This window comes from Lycorma delicatula, chromosome 1, assembly GCF_047948215.1.
Source record: "Lycorma delicatula isolate Av1 chromosome 1, ASM4794821v1, whole genome shotgun sequence".
Classification (NCBI taxonomy): Eukaryota; Metazoa; Arthropoda; class Insecta; order Hemiptera; family Fulgoridae; genus Lycorma; species Lycorma delicatula.
In genome coordinates, this window is record NC_134455.1 from 160,358,237 (window position 1) to 160,381,222 (window position 22,986).

The window sequence follows — 22,986 nt, forward strand, 5'->3', positions numbered from 1 at the left end:
TTATCCCTGAAAGCTGTTTTTAAGAGTTCATAGGTCTCTGAAACTATTCATAGGTCTCTGGGAAACTGATTTCCCAGTTTTCAAACAAAATTTGACACAAATTCCGTTTTTACATTTTCCAAAATCAATTAATCCACAAGAACCAAAAACACATCTTCACTCACTAGGATGCCACTTTCTACTGAACAAAGATATCGCAGCAATTTTTTCAGGATGGACAAAACAAACTTCTCTCCTTCCACACCTGTGGGCAAACCTACCTCCTCCTATTGAGCAGTGACAGCAAATGTCCTAAAACGTTCCAATCGCACCTTGTAAAACATCTTTAATAAAAATGTCATGAGAAAATTGAAGCAATGTTCTTTAAAATTAAAATTTCTAAACTAAGATACACAGAAATTCTGTGTACCATCTTACATAAGTGTGATAAGTTACAAAACATAAAATTAGAAATGAGCAGCCTTTCCTTTACAGTTGCATATATTTCAAAGTCACAGTATTTAATTAATAAGCAATAATCTATAATAAATAATAAAGTCAATTCACAGAAAAACCTCCAAATACGCTTATATTTCATCTAGTTTCTTTTTATTTCACTATTAATACAAAGAAAACAGCATGTGAATCATTTTCTATATGTCTTTGTAATTAAAAAAATTTTATTTAAAAATCTTAACCTGGATAGTTTGTACTCAAATCTAAAAAGCCATTAAATCTTTAGCATGATATTTATATCTTTTTTTTTGTATTTTGGGAAAATGGCTTTTTTAAAATATATGTAATCATTTTAGAATCAAGATTAGTAAAACTGTAATCACTGCAGATAATGTTAATAAATTGTAAATATTTTTAAGGTAAGCATGAAAAAAAAAAACTATGATGAAAATTGTTAATTGGTTAACAAGATAAAACTACAATAAAGTATATTGATAATTACATATTACTGCTATTATCCGATATATCCAATCATCTAGGACACAGAAATTCAGCAAGTGAGAAAGTAAATTTTCAGGAATGCACAATAGAAGTTTTTTTGGTCATGTATGAAGACATTTTTATTTGTCTGCGAGTAAAATGGCAAATTTTTTCAAATATTTTCTCCAAATCATATTGATATCTTATATTTGATCAAAGTTACTAGCCAGGTATATGAGTTGTGTATTGATTCCAAATTGTTCATAAATTAATACAAAATAACCATTGGCCACATTTAGGTACTGCTTGCAATGTTGTAAGTAGCTAAGAGTTCATTGACATTATCTACTTCTCTTTGGTTGAATTGTAGAAGATAATAATTTCTGGTTTGTTTTTTCTTGTATTGCAACAATTCTGTCATCATGTTACACTAAAGAAGGGACAAATATGTTACTATATTTACTGACCAGTATCAAATTGTACGAATTGTGAAACTTAAAATATAATTAAATATAAAATTGACAATATTTTTGAATCAGAGGGTCATACTCTACTGCAATTACCACCAATCATCCACAACTGAACCCAACAGAGGAAGTATGGTCTCTGACCATTAACCTCTGGTTAAACGTAGGCAATAACAATACTGACAATATGCTTGAGTCTATTGAAAAGTTTAATTTGAAAACTTCATGGCTTGACAATGGCAACGCTATTGTAATCATATAAAGGAAATCAAAACAACTTTATGGAAGAATTACTGTTTAATGGATGTTGCTGTAGACAAATTAATTTGTAATTTAAATAAGATTCATCCACGAATGATGAATAAAAAATTTTGAGTGTTTAATTTGTTAAGTGCTGCTGTTAGTACTTTTTTACAAATGAATTTTACATACTAGTACTATTAAAAAAAAAAATCGGGCTAGACTATCTAATGTAATGGTAAATATTGGTTGAGTATTATAATTTATTCTTTGTGCATTTATATTTCACACTTATGTTTAATTTGTTTTCAAATTTTATTAATAAAACCATTCATTGATTGGACAATTTTTCCCTTTTTATTATAATTTTTAAAAAAATTCCTTTTATAGTAGCACTATTACAAATCAGCAGTTGAAAAAGCTTACCTTAAATTCCCTTATAATCAACACTATCAAGCTAATTGAAAGTAATTGTGCTTGAAATTATTAATAATAATTGGTATTTATGAACTCTGCAGTAATTAATCTTCAAATTTCCTTTACAGTTCCAATAAAAGATTAATTATGACATAATTTAAGTTTAATTTGATGGAAAACTACTTAACCTTTTCAGATCATTTAGTCTTGGAAGTGGTTATGTACGGCGACAGTTTTAAAACGCTGTTACAAAATCATTTTATATGGCATCTAAGTCGGTATTTTGTTTTATATTCACAAAGGAATCAGTTTTATTACACAATTTGAACGACGTTTATACAATGTAAAATGTTTTATTTAGACTAGAAAGAATATGACCATTTTTTTCTCAGAAATGTGCTTGTGTGTGTGTGACTTATGTATTATAATTGCTATGAGGCTTACGGATTTATTTACTATTTACAAAAATAGCTTATCTTACTAGCAACATATCGATGTATTAAAACACAATAAATTATGACATACAGCACAAAAAAAAAAAAGAAGGAATTTGTGGTCATAAATATGTCACCACTTTTACTTGAGGTCTATAAATATATTTTCTGACAAACGATATCGGTAAACATGTAACACATATCGATTCATAATAAATAAGAGTATACAGTAAAAATTATTTTTTGTCAATCTGAATACCTTTTTCAGTGGTGGGGATTTTTATAAAACGTACTTTTCTGAATCTGAAGTAGATTCAGAAAAGTAGTTAGTATAAACTAACATATGTTACTAATCTGTGATTTATGACACAGGTTTTTCATCATATTTTGCCCAATTTTCAACCGATTTGCTAGAAAGTATTATTTTTAAAATCACCAAACTATGTTTCATAAACACAAAGCAAAATAAAAAATTCGCTAATAAAAAACGCGGTAGAAATGCGCAAAAAAATTCTGCAATTAAATTATCGTAATTTTTGTACTGTTTCAATTTTTTTTTTGTTACAGGCGTAAAAAATATCCAATCGTAACTTTTTTTTTGTCAGAATCTGTTAAATCTCTTTAATATACTGTCATTTTTTGACATTTTTTCACAAGAGGGTAGCATAAGACTATGAAGGGAGGCAATCAGATACCAACATATTTTCCCGGAGCGCTAATCAAGCGTGGATCATTGTGATGAGAGAAGGTTAAGTAAGTAATTAATGGGTATGTACAGTTATCACAAGTGATGTTTCTACTTGCAGCAGACATAAGTCAAAAACAACTTTGAGATCAATTTTCTACTGAAAAAACCCTTCTTCTGGCTGTGGGATAAAATTATAATTCTACAATGTGCTTTAACACTAATTGGTGAAAAATATTTTTAAAACATATTTATTTGGTTTACTACAAAATATAATGTTGAAACCTAGAGGAATCCCAAAATGCTTCAATATTTTCATTAGTACTATAATTAATTATTAATACTTTCATTAGTACTACCAAGAGGGCAGCTTTAATTTCAGCGATATTTATTGGCTTTGGAGCTCATTCTCTAGACTAATTTCATAATATTGTACCAATAAATTTGGTTTTATTTACAACTATGTTCTATCACATTTGCAGTATATAAACACCAACAATCTATAACTGATTTATAATTTTTTGCATGTAATTTAACTTGTAAATGAGTAACAAAATTAAATTTCTTGATTGTTACTGTCTTATGCAGAACAAGCTTTTTCTGTTATGATCCATCTATTGCTATGTATAATGGTATATGAAAAATTGTATTTGGTTGGGACCTGCACTTTCATCAAATTATTCAGAGTTTTGATCTGTACTTCATTCTTATCTTTCATCTCTTCAGATTCATCATCAAATTGTTAATATCAAACTTTTACTTCATTAATTAAATGTAATGATGATAACTTATACTTGTTGCTTGGACTCATAGCCCAACACAAAAAATGTTTAATCAAGTTCAAATATGAGTGCTTGCTCTAAGTTTGACTAGCCTAAACAGAAAAAAACTTACTCTTTAAAAACCAAACACAGATTGTAGCAGTTCAAATGACAGCAATACTGAAGGTTATTTCAGGCAAGTATGCAGATGACAAGTTTTTAATACTTCCCACTCAATTAACGATCACAAAAGAATATTCCAGGCTTGTAAGATTTGGTGCCATTACTGCTAGGTTAAACATCCAATTCCTTACAAAATAGGACAGAAACTTTACCAATACTCTTATAAAAAAAAAATGAGAAATTTGTTGCAAGCGAAATTTTTTTGTCATAAGCTGTAAATTCTCTAAATTAATTTACACTAAAAATTAAAATCAGGTATAGCAGAGCTGTTCAAGCAAGGTGCTTTCCTCTCTACTTACACCCTTACATCTACTCTCCTCCGCAAGCGGCTTGCTATAACTGCTTGGCTATACTTTTTTCTTATTCACATTTGTGGTTAAATTCATTTTATTATAGGTACTGCGTTAATATAAGAAAATAACTGTTTTAAAACAGGCTATGAATCTAATGTTTGTGTTTCCTCAGATGAAATATGTGGCTTCAAAACAGGGTCTATCTTTAATTTTATACTCTATTGAAACTAAATATTATGGAAAAAATGAGAATATGAGACACAGTAGGCCAATGAATATCTACACAAAAGGAAAAACCGAAAAAATAAAACAATACAGATATTTTTTAATGTGGTATAAACAGCAGATTCCAAAAGTGAAAACAAAACAAAAACTAGAAAGTTCAGTCCAGCAGTGTTTATAGAAACTTATTATGTAACAACTATCTTTCTATTTAAACACTCCTGGATTGCACTGTTAAGATACAAAGTTGTGGAAGTTACAAGTTGTAGAAATGCCTTGTAAAATGTTGTTTGGAGTGCACATCTGTATGGATGTGAAACATGACACTAAGAAAACGAGAAAGGAAGAATTCAAAATGTGGGCAAGAAGGAAATTACAAAACTTTAAAAGAACAGACAAAGTAAAATGAAGAATAGTAAGTGAAAGAGAAAAAACTCAAAACAATTCAGAATAAGAAATCAAATTGGTGGGACATATCACAAGAGAAGAAGGATTATTTAAAATGGTACTAGAAGGATCAAAGATACATAAAAGAGAGGCTGAAAACCATTCAAAATTAGAGATTACCTAGAAAGAAATAATAACTTATCAAAAACCCAAAAAATTTGCTGAAAATAGAAGAGAATGGAGGCATACATGATGTAAAAGACCTTCCTAAAAATAAACAAATTTATGATAATGAGTTGTGGTGGAGAAAGTGGTGAATACATTGTGCAACCAGAAATATATAATCCAAAAGTAGCATTAATTGCATACAACACTGACAACTAGTGGCATTTTTCAATTACAAAAATATTAATTTAGGTAGGTGAAATGGATGAATTTTCTTTCCCTACCATAATCTTTGAAGAGCTTTTTGTACATATGCAAAGTACTTAGTCATAGAACTTGAAAGGTGGTATAAGCTATATTTTTTATCAAAATATGTAGAAATTGAAGGAGCCCTTGTCTAGGTAACAAGATGATTTTTTCCTTTACAAGAATATGTGCCTGGTTAAACTCACTTTAATGAGCAGAAATAATGTGATTTCAGAACAATTTTTGCTATCAACATCAGGTGTAATATATTTAGATGACAAAAAAATTAGCAGTTAATTGACCATGATTGAGTACTTTTATAATGATGTTTTAACAAATATCACTCAGAAAAGTATAAAAATTTATTCCAGACATAATAATTATTATAGATTTATAAGCTCAGCTCTACATTTTCTTTAAATGCATACTGATTAAAGAATAAAAGAGAAGTGTACACTAAGAACAGAAAATCCACACAAAAAAGTTTGATCAGATACAATTTTTGATGTTCAGATTTTCCCAGTCAGAATACTTACCAGCTGCTATTATAAATATCAATATCCTAAATATTAATCTACTAAAAAAATTGTTAAGTTGTTAGCTGCAGCAAACAAAACAAAATAAGTGAAAAAACTTATCATTACATCCACATCAGTACACAAAATTATTTTTCTTTATATAATAACATTTATAAAATGTATAGGCATTTTATATATGAATAAAATGTATGTTTTATAGTCCCTTGTATACATACAAGAGACGATCAGAAAGTTAAGTTACACCCCCTCGATGAAACAAACACATATTTATAAAACAACTTTTTTTTTATTGAACAAAAACTACATATTTTTATCTATTTTTCGACATAATCACCAAGTTTTTCCAAACACTTTTCATACCTTGTGACATGTTTTTCAATTTAACTCTCATAAGAATTTTTTTCCAATTTCCTTCAACCATTAAAAGACCGCTTCCTTAATTTCATCATCATTAGCGAAACGCTCCCCCCCAGATCTCGCTTGAGAGGACCAAACAGGTGGTAATCGCAGGGTGCTAGGTCAGGGCTGTTAGGTGGATGAGACCAAACTTACCACTTGAATTTTTGCAGTAACTCCTTTGTCACATGAGGCTGAATGAGGAGTAGCATTGTCATGAAGAAAAACGACCCCCTTGCTCAATCTTTGGTTTTCGATCTTTAATGGCTTTACAAATGTTTTTAGTCTCACAGTAAGATTCAACATTAATTGTTGCTCCTTGGAGCATAAGTTCACTGTGCAAAACAACTCCTTCAGAATCGAAAAAGACTGTCAGCATAACCTTTCAAACACGTGGAGATGTTTTCACTTTTTTTGGCTGCGGCGAATTTTTATGTCTCCATTCATGTGATGCTCGTTTAGTCTCAGGAGTGTAATGAAGCACTCAGCTCTAATCCCCTTTGATGATTTGTTTCAAAAACTGTGGACCAGTTCTGGAATAACATTGAAGAAAAAAAGAACAGACACAAAACGTTGATGTTTATGGTTGTTGGTAAACAGATGTGGTACCCATCATGTACATACCTTATGATAATCAAGCTGATCATGAATAATCGCCAAACACACTACCATAACTAATGTAAGCTAACTTGCAATCTCTCTAATTTTAATGGGCCGGTTACTCAAGATCATTTCATCCCTCATGTTCGCAGTTGAAGGACATCCAGTACACAGTTTGTCACTCACATCTGTTCTTCTGTTTCTGAACGTTTGGCAAAATTTTGTGATCATCAGGTGTGACATTGCATTCTCACCATATACCTCAAAAATTTGGCGAAGAATTTCACAATTGTAATTTTTGCCCACAAAAATTGGACTACTGAATGCACTTATATGCTGAACGAAACCTCTAGAGAACATGCCACATTGACAACGATACTACACATGTACTAAATGTCGTACAGAATTGCTGCTGGGGGAGCGTGAAGACAACGCAACCGGTGCTGCCACCACACGACATTAATATATATCCCTTTCAGTTCAAGAACACGGCAAGGGTGTAACTTACTTTTTGATCCACATCTCGTTTATGCCCTAGCTATAAACTGTAAAAACTAAAAATAGATTAGCTAAAAATAGATAATGAGAGAATTATCATTTAAAATAACAAACTCTTTTTGCTCATTTATAATAGATATTTTAGGAAGGCTATGCAAGAGATCAAAATAAAATAATATCAAAATACATTTCATGTTTTGTAAGAAAAAATGGTATAAAAGTACTCTTTCTAAATGTAAAATAGCACACCATATAAAACAAATGAAATATCAAAATGATAGATTTAATAGAAATTTGATCTTATTAAATATTGTTTAGTATAATACCTTATTAAGAAGATCTGTATTAATGGAAGAGCTATAATTGTTGACTAAAGTGTCCAATAATGTTAACGTACTTAATTTTAATGCTCGTTGATTTTTACGTAAGAATGACCCTAACATTGGTACTCCTTCACCCTGAAAATAAAAAAAAAAACACTTACATAAAGCAAACATAGCTATTTAAAATATTTCTACAGATTCTGTTGTCTGTGGTATTTAGCAATGCAAATATCAGTAATTTGAAAAGCATTAAATAGAAAAAAAAATTAACAATAATAATACAAAAAATGTATTTGTTTTACGTGACTTATGGATTTAAATTGTCAATTTCCTTGCTAGGGTGGTAGTGTCTCAACCTTTTATCCGCAAGGTACCAGGTTCACATCAAGGTCAGGCCCTGGGATTTTTCCTCTGTTAAAAACTATTCCATTTCATATTCCCACACACAGACATATATTTTACACATAAATTTTACACATTATTTTACATATAAATTACACGTAAATTTACACATAAATTTACGCTTAAGTACACGAACAAAGAATGTGATCTAGGATATTGCTAAATTTAATACTATAAGGTGTCCCTAAATTAATGTAGGATTTAAAATCTGAGAAAATCTTTTTGTTAAATAATTACTGGCAAAGTTATTATATTATTTATAAAAGTAAACATTACCATTAAATGTAGAACAGAGATCTGACATAAATATCTTCCACAATACATTTGACATTCAAATTCATTTCATTTTAATGAAAGATCTGCATACATTCAAGCTTCAGCCAGCCCAGGAACTGAAGCGGGCATTCGTCAATTGGATGTTAGAGAATCAACAAATGAACAGCAATTTTGCTGAAAAAAATCATTTTTGCAATGAGGCACATTTCCACCTCAGTGGGTGTGTCCTCAAGCAAAATTGTCTATGAGTATGGTAAGAGTTCAGAATATATGTATTTTTGCATACAAGTTAGCACTGCTTGGTTTATTATTATTAATATAGTCAGGTATATATGGTTCAACGATATCAACAGATAGCACATGTAAAAATTCTTAATACAATTTATTTACTCTAAAATAAATTACTATGTATAAATACAATTCTAATTATACTATGAACTCTATAACAACTAATAAAATTAATAAAAAACTGACAAGAGATTATAAACTATAACAGCAAGATAAATCAACAATTCATTTTATACAATAATTATTTACATTTGTTTACAAAAGGAAACAAGTTTATACTTTTATCAATGAAAAATATCACTTTGCCCCCTGTTCGCAACAAACTCCCCAAACAGCTTTTTATGCTTAAATACAGACAACATTATTCCAAAATGGAATACTCATAATGCTTAGCTAATTTGTTGCCCATGCATTCTGAATGCTCTTCCGGCCAACCCACCCTTTTGTTTACTCAAGTATTATGATTTTTATTGTCCGAACCTTCTAAGCTTTTCTAGAAATTCTTTTTAAAAAGTTTCTCTTAGTTGTTTCTTCTGGATTTTTACTTTGCAATCTGTTTGTTGATTTACATTCTTTATTTTCTTTCTCTTCCTTATTCTGGCAATTTTCTATTAAGGGAAGCTTCTTTATCCATTAAAATATCTTCTAATTATTTTTACAAACCTTTTATGGGCTACTGCTTAATTCAATAAGCAAAACAAAAATTTTAAGATGATAACATTAAATATATTTCACTACATAAAGTACTTTTTCAGCCTATATTTATATATTATTTTAGTCTTTTCAGAAAGAAGGTAAAAAAATTTTTGTTTTAATACAGAGTTCAGAAAGTTGCTGCACGGGAATTCTGGAAGTGCTATAATGGAACTTTCTTAATTACTACTTTGTATTTTTATTTCTTTATTTTACAGAAACAGATATTTCAATAACTGTAATAGTTTATAGAAGATGTTGAAAATGACATCCTCCATCAATACAACATCACTGCACATGTTTCAATTTGTTTTCAAACACTTTAACCAGCTGATATACTGAAATGTCTCATAAGTATGTTGTTCTTGCAGTTTTTAGTTCATCAATTGTGCATGGTCTGTTGCGATACACGGCTTGTTTTGCTGTCCCCCATAGAAGGTAATCTGGGGGAGTCAGATTGGGCAATCATACATGCCATAGACCCCTTGAAATGATTCGCTCACCAAAGACATTTCGATTTCATAAAAAAGTCATTGAACTGTTAGCTGTGTGTGTTGTGGCACCATCTTGTTGGAAACAACTATGATTGATTTACACTTGTTACCTTACTAATGAAGTTTGTTAAACACAGCACAATAATGATCAGTATTAACTTATTCTCAAAAAATATTGGACCCAAAATGCGCATTCTACTCTCACAAACCCAGACTCCAATTTTCATTGATGTCTATCAAGCCACGCTTCATCGGTAAAAAATAAAATATAGATGATAACTATGAAATTTTGGTCAATAAAATGTTTAAACCATTGACAATTTAATCTTTTGGCATGATCTGTAAGTTTCAGTTCTTGAACACACATTACTTAATAGGGGAAAAGTTTCAGTTCTTTTCTTGCAGCTTTATGTGCTGAAGCAAATCCAATATCTTACTGCTTGTGCTAACTTATGCAATGCCTTTGATAGACTTTCGGCCAAAGCATCCAAATATCAAGCAGCTTCTGTTTGTTTAGTTTAAGTGATCTTCTACTTGGATTAGCATCTTCAACAGAGCCTGCTGCCCAACACTTTCCAATAAGAATTTGAACTGCATTGCGGTGAGGAACAGGAGTATTTGAAAACTTCTAAGAAAACTTGTGCTTTACTAAATCATATACTTGCCACCTCACAAAAAACGTCTTCTACAAAAAATGCAGTCCACTACCACAAGAACCATGATGGTTCTCGCAACTATTGATTCCGATAAATGAAACAACATGAAATGAAACTAAACACGCTCAATCACACCTCAACTACTGATGTCCAAGTTTATTACTAATGATCAATGAATCCACCGGGCAACCAACCTAATGCAGAAAGAACGGACAGTACCACAAAATTCTAAAGCATTCTGCACAGTGACTTTCCAAATACACTGCATAAAAATAGTAAAAATTCTGAAACTTACCAATATTGGCCTAAGATCAATACGCAGTGGAGATGCAGCTACTTTTGTTAGGGCTTTAACAGTAGTAAGTCTAGTAATCTCATTTCTTAAACGATCCAAAAATATTGGTAAACATGTAGGTAATTCACCCTGAAATTATGAAATTTTATTAATTAATAAACAACAAAATCATAAGTAAATATAAATGAAATGAATACAAACAATTTTTTTACCTTTAAGGGACAAAAATACCCAGTTTAAAAGAAACAGAAAAATGTATGACAGTTGTTCAATAATTTGAGATAAACTGCAGGTAACAGCAGAAAAAACTATTAAATAGAATTAACTGAAACTGTCTGATGTTCAAGTTGGTAACTCTGACACAGAAAATATCAGCTGTTAGAAAAGAATCTCCATTATTTAAACTCTTTTACTTATTTCAAAATTTTGGCTGTATGAAACATACGCTGTGGAAGAATACTATTATAAAGATTTTTGTTTTCTGAAGGTATAAAAAACAGCTGAAATTTGCAATAAACTTGCAATATAGTAAAAAGTAAAATCATGCAGATTTTTAAATTGAAATGAAAAGTTTAAATAGAACAGAATAAGTACAACCTATTTTTAATGTAGCAGAAGATCAGTGGAAGTTTTGATTGACGCTTTGCAAAATCACATTTACAGAAATTTTGTAAATTGCTGAAATTTACAGTGCTAGTATTAGCACTGTCTATTTCATTATCCATGATAGGCTATATTACTACAAAATCTGTTCAAGGTGGGTTCCGAAGACAGTTAACTCAAAATCACTAACATACCTGAATCCACAATTGTATGAAACTTAAACAATGGTTTTTAAAATCGCACAATAACTTATAATGAAACTTGGAATCATCATCCTAAGTATGGAATGGAACGTTTTTTCACCTGCCAGGAAAAATTTCAAAACTTATATGTCAGCCAATAAAGTGACGCCAAAAATATATGGGATTATAAAAGCAAAATTTATTGCAATTATCTGGAAAAACAATGTACAATGAGTGACATGCTAGAAAATAATGAAATATTCTGCTTCTCTGGCCAAAGATAAATTCTTCTGCATAATAATGCTTGCCTCACATCGTACAGACAAGACACGGTAGCTGTTCAAAATTTGGTTTCGAAGGTGTTGTCACATCCATCTTATAGTTTTATGTTTGGTCTTTAATAAGTTTTTATGTGGCACCAAGTTCTCCAATCCCCTTTTTAACCCAACTTCAGTAATTACACATAAATGAGTAACATTTTAAATCTAAAGTATTTTTTAAATACGGTGAATTGTAACAGTTACTTACGTAAAAGTTATTAGCTCTACTTACTATTCCAATACAGTAAATAACTCAATAGCTTGTTTGTTTATGTAGGAATCAATGGTATTTAAAAACTTTCAATTGTATGATTGTTAAACTAGATAGCTCCCTCTATGAATCATGAAACCTTGCCCATGGTGAGGGGGCCTGAGTGCTCAGTGATACAGAGTAGCTGGACCAAAGGTGCATCGTATCAGAGAGGTATCTGTTGAAAGCCAGACTAAGGAATGATTCCTGAAAGAGGGAAGCAGCTCTTTCAGTAGTTATTAAGGGTGAGAGGAGGAGTTAAACAGCCGTATCAGCATCACTCAATTTTCTTGAATATTGTGCAGCTGAAAGGAATGGAAAACTGCAGCTGTTTTTTCTCCAAAAAAATGTAGCTCTCTGCATTTTCATACAACAAAGATGGAGGCACCTTCCTTGGTAAAATAATCCAGAGGTAAACTAGTCCCCCGTTTGGATCTCCGGGTGGGGACTACTAAGGAAGGGGTCACCAGAAAACTAAAAAATAACATTCTATAAGTTGGAGTGTGGAATGATAGAAGTCTAAAAAAGGTTGGTTGGTAGGTTAAAAAATTTAAAGAATGCAATGGATAGGATAAATGTACATGTAGTAGGAATTAGTGAGGTTCAGTGGAAAGAGGAAACGACTTTTGGTCCGGAGATTTTAGAATAAATAACTCAGCTTCAAATAATGGGCAGGCAGGAGTAGGTTTCATAATGAACAAGAAGTTAGGGAAGAGAGTTTTCAAACTCTCTTAAAGAAGATAAGGAAGATAGATAAGAAGATAGGGAAGTATTTCAAAATGCATAGAATCTTGTAATAAGGATAAAATCGAAACCGAAACCAACGAATGTTAACGTCTATATGCCTACAAGCACCCATGTTGATGATGATGAGGTAGTGTGTATATGAAGAAATTGACAAAGCAATTAAACTCACAAAAAGAGATGAAGATTTAATAATTGCTGGAGATTGGAATGCAAGTATTGGAAAACCCAAGGAAGGAAATATAGTGGGTGAATACAGGCTGGGCAAAAGGAATGAAAGAGGGGACCGACTTAAAAAGTTTTGCACAAAGTATAATTTAATAATTGCCAACACACAGTTTAAAAATCATAATAGAAGAATATACACATGGAAAAAGCCAGGCGATACTGCAAGGTGTCAGATAGATATCACAGTTAATCAAAGATTTAGAATTCAACTAGTCAACTGCAAAACTTACCCTGGAGCAGATATTGATAGAGACCATAATTTAGTGAAAATTAAATGTAGATTGGGGTTTAAAAACCTGAAGAAAAGGTGTCAGATGAATCTGTGGAATTTCGAGAAACTTGATGAAGAGGAGGTAAAGAAGATTTTTGAGGAGGACATAACAAAAGGTCTGAGTAAAAAAGATAAAGTAGAAAATGTAGAAGAAGAATGGGAGAATGTTAAAAAGGAAATTCTTTTCCTTTTCAGCAGAAGCAAACTTAGGCGGAACAAAGAGAACTGGTAGAATACCTTGGATTTCAGACGATATATTGCCACTGATGGATGAACATAAAAAATATAAGAATGCTAATGATGAAGAAAGTAAAAGGAACTATAGACAATTAAGAAATACTATAAACAGGAAGTGCAAACCAGCGAAAGAGTGGATAAAGAAAAGTGTTCAGAAGTGGAAAGAGAAATGAACATTGGTAAAATAGATGGAGAATACAGGAAAGTTAAGGAAAATTTTGGGGTACATAAATTTAAATCTAATATGTGTTAAAGTTGGTACACCGATTTATATTCGAAAGGTAAAGTCAATAGGTGGGTGGAATATATTGAAGAGTTATACGGAGAAAGTCAAAGAGGATGAAAGGGGAGAAACAATACTGAGATCTGAATTTAAGAGAGCAATAAAAGATTTGAATGGCAGAAAGACTCCTGGAATAGACAGAATACCTGTAGAATTACTGCGCAGTGCAGGTGAGGAAGTGACTGATAGATTATACAAACTGGTGTGTAATATTTATGAAAAAGGGGAAGTTCTGTCATACTTCAAAAAGAGTGTTATAGTCATGATACCAAATAAAGCAGGAGCAGATAAATGTGAAAAATAGAGAACAATTAGCTTAATCAGTCAGGCATGAAAAATCTAACAGGCATGAAAACTAGAATTCTGTACAGAAGAATTGAGAGGAGAGTGGAAGAAGTGTAAGGAGAAGACCAATTTGGTTTCAGAAAAAGTATACAGACAAGGGTAGCAATTTTAGGGCTCAGATTAATAGTAGAAGGAAGATTAAAGAAAAACAAATCAACATACTTGGCATTTACAGACCTAGAAAAGGCATTCAGTAATATAGACTGGTATAAAATGATCAGCATTTTAAAAAAATTAGGGTTCACATACAGAGATAGAAGAACGATTGCTAACATTTACAGGAACCAAACAGCAACAGTAATAATTGAAGAACATAAGAAAGAAGCCATAATAAGAAAGGGAGTCAGACAAGGATGTTCCCTATCACAGTTACTTTTTAATCTACATAGAACTAGCAGTTAATGATGTCAAAGAACAATTTAGATCCGGAGTAACAGTACTGGGTGATATAGTAATTCTAGCTTAGGATAAAAAGGATTTAGAAGAAACAATGAACTACATGGATGAAGTCCTACGCAAGAACTACCGCATGAAAATAAACAAGAACAAAACAAAAGTAATGAAATGTAGTAGAAATAACAAAGATGGACCACTGAATGTAAAACAATGAGAAAATATTATGGAGGTAGAAAAATTTTGTTATTTGGGAAGAATTAATAGAGATGGACAAAGTAGGAGCGATATAAAATGCCAAATAGCACAGGCAAAATGAGCCTACAGTCAAATATAATTTGTTTACATCAAAAATTAATTTAAACGTCAGGAAAAGATTTTTGAAGGTATTTTTGAGTGTAGCTTTATATGGAAGTGAAACTTGGACGATCGGAGTACCTGAAAAGGAAAGATTAGAAGATTTTGAAATGAGGTGCTTTAGGAAAATGTTAAAAATCAGATGGATGGATAAAGTGACAAATGAAGAGGTGTTACAGCAAGTTGATGAATAAAGAAGCATTTGGAAAAATATAGTTAAAAGAAGAGATAGAATTATAGCCCACATATTAAGGCATCCTGGAATAATCGCTTTTATATTGGAGGGACAGAAGGGAAAAATTGTGCAGGCAGGCAACATATGGCATATATAAAACAAATTGTTAGGGATGTAGGATGTAGGAGGTATACAGGAATGAAACATCCAGCACTAGGTAGGGAATCTTGGACAGCATCAAACCAGTCAAATGAGTGAAGACAAAAAAAACTAGATAGTACTTACCTGAAGAAAATCTCCTAAATTACATATTATTTGTCCCATGCATGCAATTGCTCTCTCTTTTACTTCTTGATCAATATCAGCAGCCCGAAGCCTGACTAGTGTACAATTGTAGAGATCGCCAGTGAAAGGAGCAAAATCAAAATTACTAGGAGAATCTAAAATAAAAATAAAAAACAAACTTAAGCCACTACTTGCAACCTTCTGTTTAATGTATTATGTATTACTGTACACCACCGTCTAGTCTAGAACATGCTCAAATTTCTCCCACTTCTGTTATTTGATTATACTACAAGAATGATACTTTTAAATAACTGTTTCTAATAGGAATATTTACTATTAGACACCATTTTTAATATAAATAGACAACATCAGTTGTTAAACAATTTGTAAATCATTTGTAAACATTTTTTTAATTAAAAACGAATGTGGTCTTATTATTAATCATATGAATCATTGTTTACATTTACTGAATCATGTGAATGTTGTAAGTGTTTCCTTAAAGTTTTCTTGATAACTAAAGGAATTCAAAAGAGAATGTGTCACTGATAGTGAATAGTTACATATTACAACAAAAAGATTTTCATTTGGTCAACAAAACAGTAATACAAGGTGCTACCCAAAGTTTTCCAAAGTAAAACACTAAGTATTCATATCATATTTTAATACATAATTTATGAAAAGAGTTTCTACAAATTTTTGTTGTTTTTTTTTCCAGATGATTGATGCCTCTTCAGTGAAGAATATATGTAATAGTTATCTTTTAGTAATTTTTCTGCTCAAATAAAATTTTTCACGTTTTTCCTGACATTTTACAAATTTCAATAGATTTTCCTAACTTACGGTGATTTTTGAAAACCTTCCCTGACTTACAAGGCCTGGGGGGAATCCTGACTTTGCCTAAACAAACCCTATTCTTGGTATTAGCATTTGCATTTCTGTGGCTGTTTTATGAAGTTTAAAACAGAAATTAATATAGATATATACTATTCTCCATGATGGTTCATTGCAAAATCATAATCATAAGCGAAAATGATGGGAAACTATCTGACAATAAACACATTCGTTTAGTTACTAACTAATGACAGATGAATCATATTGCTAGTAGGGGCATTTGGTTGTAGTAGCATTTACTCGCACATGTAATACAAATTTTGGGAATTTCTAGATAGCACTTTGTATAATGCTGATACTATTTAAATCAAAAAGAATTACAAGAAATGGTAGTTTGTTATGTTACAATTCTAATGCAACAATTGTTTTTAAACATTATTTAAAAACTTTCTGATATTGCTGGTAGGGCAAATTAAAAATAGATAATAAGAGGTGTGATTAGAAAGTTTGAAGACAGGTGCTGCCACTACTCAACAGGAGGGGTAGATTTGCCCACAGGACTGGAAGGGTAAGCATGCTTTATCAGTCCTGAAAAGAACTACTCAGGACTCTTAGAACAAGTAACTGACAAATATTCCAATTTTCAAGTGGCAGATGCATTTTATGCAACACCACAAAACACCAAAGTCCAGCAAACAGACGCACACACAGATAACTGCACAAGTGATTCTTTCACTCTGAGAACCCAACTATGTAATGAACGTCATTACTTTCACAGTAAAGTAATTCCAACTAGTCTGTTGAATTGAATATTTTACATGTACTGCTGTCAACAGAAAAACTTAGACATATAAGCAGCAAATTCAGCTCTCTTTCTGTAGTAAAATAAAACATTGCAAACACTTGAGCCTCTACTCCCCGTAAGTGAAAACTTTGATGAAATTTACTTTTAATATTATCATATAACATAACATAATATTATCATAATACATGAAATACAGAAATTGCAGTTACTATGAATTAAAAGTACAAACCAAGAGGTCGAATAACTTTGACTAATTGTTGTAAAACAAGTAAAGCTTCAGCAGTTATTTTATAAAAACTGTCACCAACTGCTGATATAACTGGTGGCACTAACACAGACATATGTGGATGAAACACTTCTGGAGAATGAGACAGCAATAAGCAGTGAACAAATGACAAAGTATCTATCTTCATTGTACTGCTGGAATTTTTGTCCCTAAAAATGAAAAAAAAAAAAATAAATAAATAAAAATAATAATAACATAAATACAGAGCATTAATGTACATAATACACAAGAATTATTCCAAAATTGTCTTCCAATTAACCACTGAAAATAAATTATTACTTGAACTATACACTGTAAACTGGCCATAGCGACCTGGCCTATGCACAACAGCCATCAACAACATAAACACCCTTGTTACGTACTTTTCTTATTCAATCCATTCAGTTAATAAAACAAAATTTATAAAACATAGGACTTGCCATTGCCCCTTCAGTCAATTATAAAGTGCAAGATCTAATTCATTTTTTATCTGAAATAAAGGATGCAGAGTACCTCAAACCATCTCTGATTAAATCATATTTATGGTTAATGTTTTTCACAAATAGATGAATGAGTATGGGTATATACTTGTCCACCTATGCAACTATAAAATATTCAGACAGACTCTTAACCAAATGCGACTGCATTCAATATAACAGGGTGGTTCAGAAAGTAACCTCCATTTGAGTATAAATAAAAAATCTGATGTGGACATCACATGACTTCCTTGTCTATAAATACACCACATACAAGTCTATTTCAGTAATAATAATAATGCAGACCACAAGAAATGTTGATCGCAATAACATAATTTAGACTTAGTTCCCAATCTATGGACTCCAGTCTGGTCTATCAGGAAGAAGAAGACATATCTCTTACTCCCACAGCTCCATCGCAGAGTTCCGCATGACATTTACTTCATCATATAAAAACTAACACCATCAAATGATGGTGCTACACCTCTCGGTTGTATGGACAACCATGCCCTCAGCAGTGCAGTCATTATCCTGCAGATAGCAATAGTGTTACCTCATTCATAAACCCCCCTCATCGAGACGGCGCTACACATCATGGCTGCATGGATTACCATACCCTAAGCAGTGTAGTCACCGTCCTGCCAACAACTATTCTGCTACTTTACTTCCAACATACTTCAAAATAAGTGAGGTTCGATGCCAATATGCCTACCTCTGCCCAATCAACTGTCCAGGTGATACCCTAGCCACCAGGGGTACTACTCTACTCAGACCCCCTCAGCTGACCTGCTCAGTGCAATATACTTTGGGAAGCCAGCCACTGATAACCATTCTCTGCAAATCTTCCAGTTGACCTGTAGATCCAGAAAGGAATTTATTCTTTCAAGTTCCCTAACAATTCTGGTACATTCAGCCTCATACCAGGGACAAATATAGAGGACATGGTCGGCAATATCACCTACTCTACAGTCCAAGCAGAGGCCTGAATCAACCAAACCAAATTTTTTTTTTTAGAGGTGGAGGAACCCCATTTACGGGTGCCTAAGCAGTGTTAGGCTTCCTAAGAGGTTCTGCAGAATGTTATTAAGTGCATATGTATACCTGCACACTACCGACAAAACCTCCACACCTGGCAACCCTCCCCCCTGGAACCGCTAGTAGAACATTACTTCAGGGGGGTTAACGCCCCTACACACACAATTGGCCACCACAAGGGAACATTAAAGCCACATCATCATGCACATCACAAAAGGATATTAAACACAATTCCAACCAAGCACAAACACTCCCACAGGCACATGAGACCTCCTCAAACCCAGACACACACACACACAGGTACAGACCCCCACCAATGCACAGACATAGACATCACAAGAACTCAAGTGGAGAGAAACACAAAGGACTAAAGGCATTCTCGAAAGAGGTACCCCATCAACTACACATGCACTCGCACATGCCTAGCAAAATATGCACTCGACTCACATAATTAGTCATTGTTTCACTGATGAGAGCAACACACTCAGACACCGGGAATGGAGAGTCCACAGCCTAAATGTGCTAAGGCGACCCTTGCACGCTCGCAGGAGCCCAGTACTCAGCCGCAGACCTGTCCTTTCTGGTATCCCCATCTTCTTCTCTGCTGGAACTCCTCCCATAGATGAAGCTTATCTTCCTAGCATATCAATTCACCACCGTCCACTCTTCCTTTCTGCTCATTAATATTCGCTGAGTGTCTTCCTGCTGAAACATATTTCCATAGCCCATGGTATCTACTTACTCCTTTCGCTCTTCCCTGAAACGTTGACATCTGTAGTAGACGTGCAGGGGCTCTCCACACTCCAGACAGAGGTTGGTGTGGTATAGACCGAATCAGAACAGGTATGACTTAAATCTGCCATGGCGTGCCAGAAACTGAGTGAGGCTGTAACCCAGCTAGCCATGCGATCTCCTATACCAACCCTTGACATCCCCGATGAGCTGGTGCGCCCACCAACCTTTCGTGGACCAGTCTTGGACACTAGGGTGGAACTTCGTGGAACTTGGACACTAGGGTCCAAGTTCCTGATGCTCCACCCAATAAATGCAGGCAGGCAATCCCCTCCTAGTCCACCACCAGATTGTCGTTAAGGACCACCTGGTGGTCGCTGCCTGTGAGCCCCTCCCACACCCAACCAAACCAAACCTAGTAAAACTTGCCCTAAAGGCACCATGTCCTGACAGAAATTGTGTAATTTTCCGATTGGGGTAGACCCACCTAATCACTCGCAAACCTGTCACATCCGGGAATATATCATATATCGTTCCACCTAGCTTGCCAAGATTCAAAACTTTAGTCTTTAATCTCATGCATATGCCCTGAAGTAAGGCCTTCCTTCTTGGAAAAAAATGCTTGCAGCACACAACTGACAACGAATTTCTGCTGCCAAAATATTTTGTACCCAAAAAATCTTACTACAGCACACACCTCTCACATTTCATGGGATTTTTTATTGCAGTGATGTCTTTAGGTTATAACAAGCAAACAGGCTAAAGTACACAGCTCACATAGCCGGACACAGCTGACATAGCTGAAAGTGCACTGATTCAGAGGATACACCGATTTGTCAATGTCAGTGCCATTAAGACTACTACTAGCACTATGCTACAACGAAGGTTACTTTCTAAACCACCCTCACATTATCTGAATACAACATTTTGGGATCACAAGGAATCTATAACCAAAAGAAAATGTTTTGTGAAATGCTTAGAGATTCAGAGATCACTCTAAAACAAATGGCATGGGATACACAAAAACTGTTCCTTTACATGACAATGTACTTTATAGGTAGGAAATATAAAGTGTCTTTGACGGACAAAAGTCAATAACCATATCATCCCAGGGGACAAATAAGAATATAAGAGTTCAAGATTATCAGCAAAAGCTAAAATAATACAAATTGTAAGTGCCTAAATACAGGTTGCAACTTGCAACCTGCAGTAATGTAGATAATTTATATATATATATATAATATCCTTTTCTCTGATTTTATTTTTCTGTACCAGCCAGTCTTGAAATTTTGTTTTAGAATAGCTCTCATGCTAATATTAAAGTCTACCACTAAAACAATATACTAAACAACACAAATAACAAAATGCAAGTAAATACAGGACAAAAACAAGTTCCTATAACAATAAAAATGAATCATTCATTTTTCAAATGGACATTCTTATTTCTAATGAAGACTTTTTTTTATGCAAAATAGAAATACTACATTTCCCTATATTTTATTTAAGAGTAGGGATTGCTGAAATTTAATTTTAAAAACTTTACAAACTATAAATCATGCTATCTGATGCGTTATGATCATAGAACCAAATCTGCTGTAATCAGTTCATAAATATTCTTCTACAATTGAAGGAGTTAGTTTTTGAAACTCTTCCAATTGTACTTTACTTCCTGATGGAATATTTGTTTATAAATTGAATTGTATCAATAGAAAGCTGTGAACGTTGATCTACTGTTACAACAGAAAATACATTTGAGGACATAAAAATTATTTTTTTCAAACAGCATACACAATAAATTTTCAAAAATTAAAAATATAAGGATGCAAAACAATACGGTAAAATTTTGAAAAAACTTTAGCATTACAAGTCAGATATCATAAGCTGGTTTTCCTGTATGTTTCACATTTGTTGTAAGTTCTGGTATAATTTCACTAATATCAAATAGCTACTGACATTTATTTTGTTTATTTGCACCATGACCTCATCTGTCTGCCTAAAACTAAAAACTGGTGAAATTTTACAATATCTAACTCAAAAATAACTATCTCATAATATTACTAATAAGGTGTTTGTTTAATCAGTTACTTAAATGAATTAAAAAATAAGCATTAGTATAATATTGTTTCAAATAGTTAATTTTTCTTCTATTTATAAATTCTTTGATTTAATACCCTAATTAGTTTTTAATAGTGTTATAGATTTTAGCTTTACAAATTTTGATACTAGGGCAGTAATCATAGGTAATACAAAATCAAAAAAATAATTCCAGTTGTATTATATGTCTACAATCAACAAAATCAATTAATAATTTTCATGTTCTCTACTAACATTTTTGCTTAAACAAAGGCCAATGTTTTTAGACTTACTTTTGACATCTGCTTACACACTTTTAAGCGTATCAAACCTCTTTCCGTAATAACAGATTTTATATACTGCTCAATCTTTATTCAACTGAAAATTTTAAGAATATTAAAAATAAGCAGGAGATGATCCACCTAAACTTATCCTGGGTAAGCTTAAGACCATTTAAGTAATCACAACAAAATTTATACCTATCAAACTGCTTCATTTTGCTCGCTTCTTGAACTTCAGGAGTATTATTCATGATCGTTTACAATAACAGATCAAACATGGCAATAATTTTGTAGTCTACAGTAACAAAATGAAATTCTTCATTATTCTTAAAATTAACTAACTGACAATTTTTTTTGTTTATTTCATTAGAAGAAAAAAAAATGAAACCCCTAAGAACTAGCTTACAACAATTCAAAATAATTTCGCTATTTACTTTCAACTGGAATTTCAGTACTTCGAAAACTGAAAATTATGGATATGTAATAACATAAGAAAATTATTTTTAAATAAATGAGCAGAACAGGATGACAATAAAGACATTTAACATGTATTAAATTGGCAGTAAAACTCTAGCTAATCGCAAAATACTTAGAAATTTTATCATAATCGCATAATTTTATAGGTAATTAACATCACAAATAATTTACAAGTTACTTAGAATTGGAAATTTCCTCTTTACTAACTGCCCAGTTTTTTTTATATATTTTTATTCATATTCATAGTACTTCCTTTAAATCAGTTTCCTCATTTGGCAGTTGTCTAAGTCCAATTCAAGAATAAGACTTGACAATGGTTTTCCTCTTTTTCAATGAATCTGTTGACTAACAGGTATCACAGAACTGCCATTTCTGCATGTTTTTAGCTTTCCCTTCAATTGTTTTTATCCTTGACAGTTGTTCTATCATCAGACATATTCATCTTTCTTCTTCCTCTTCTTTT

General features: G+C 32.3%; 1 protein-coding gene across 1 annotated transcript in view; it reads right to left on the minus strand.

The window, feature by feature from the left end:
• Positions 1 to 22,986, minus strand: part of Cand1 (Cullin-associated and neddylation-dissociated 1) — a 118,280-nt gene that overhangs the window by 48,957 nt on the left and 46,337 nt on the right. Inside the window, exons 10-13 of the mRNA XM_075365910.1 lie at positions 17,414 to 17,619; positions 15,549 to 15,703; positions 10,876 to 11,004; positions 7,775 to 7,906 (exon numbers count right to left, since the gene is read on the minus strand). Coding sequence (XP_075222025.1) covers positions 7,775 to 7,906; positions 10,876 to 11,004; positions 15,549 to 15,703; positions 17,414 to 17,619 — 622 coding nt within the window. The remainder of the gene's footprint in view (positions 1 to 7,774; positions 7,907 to 10,875; positions 11,005 to 15,548; positions 15,704 to 17,413; positions 17,620 to 22,986) is intronic.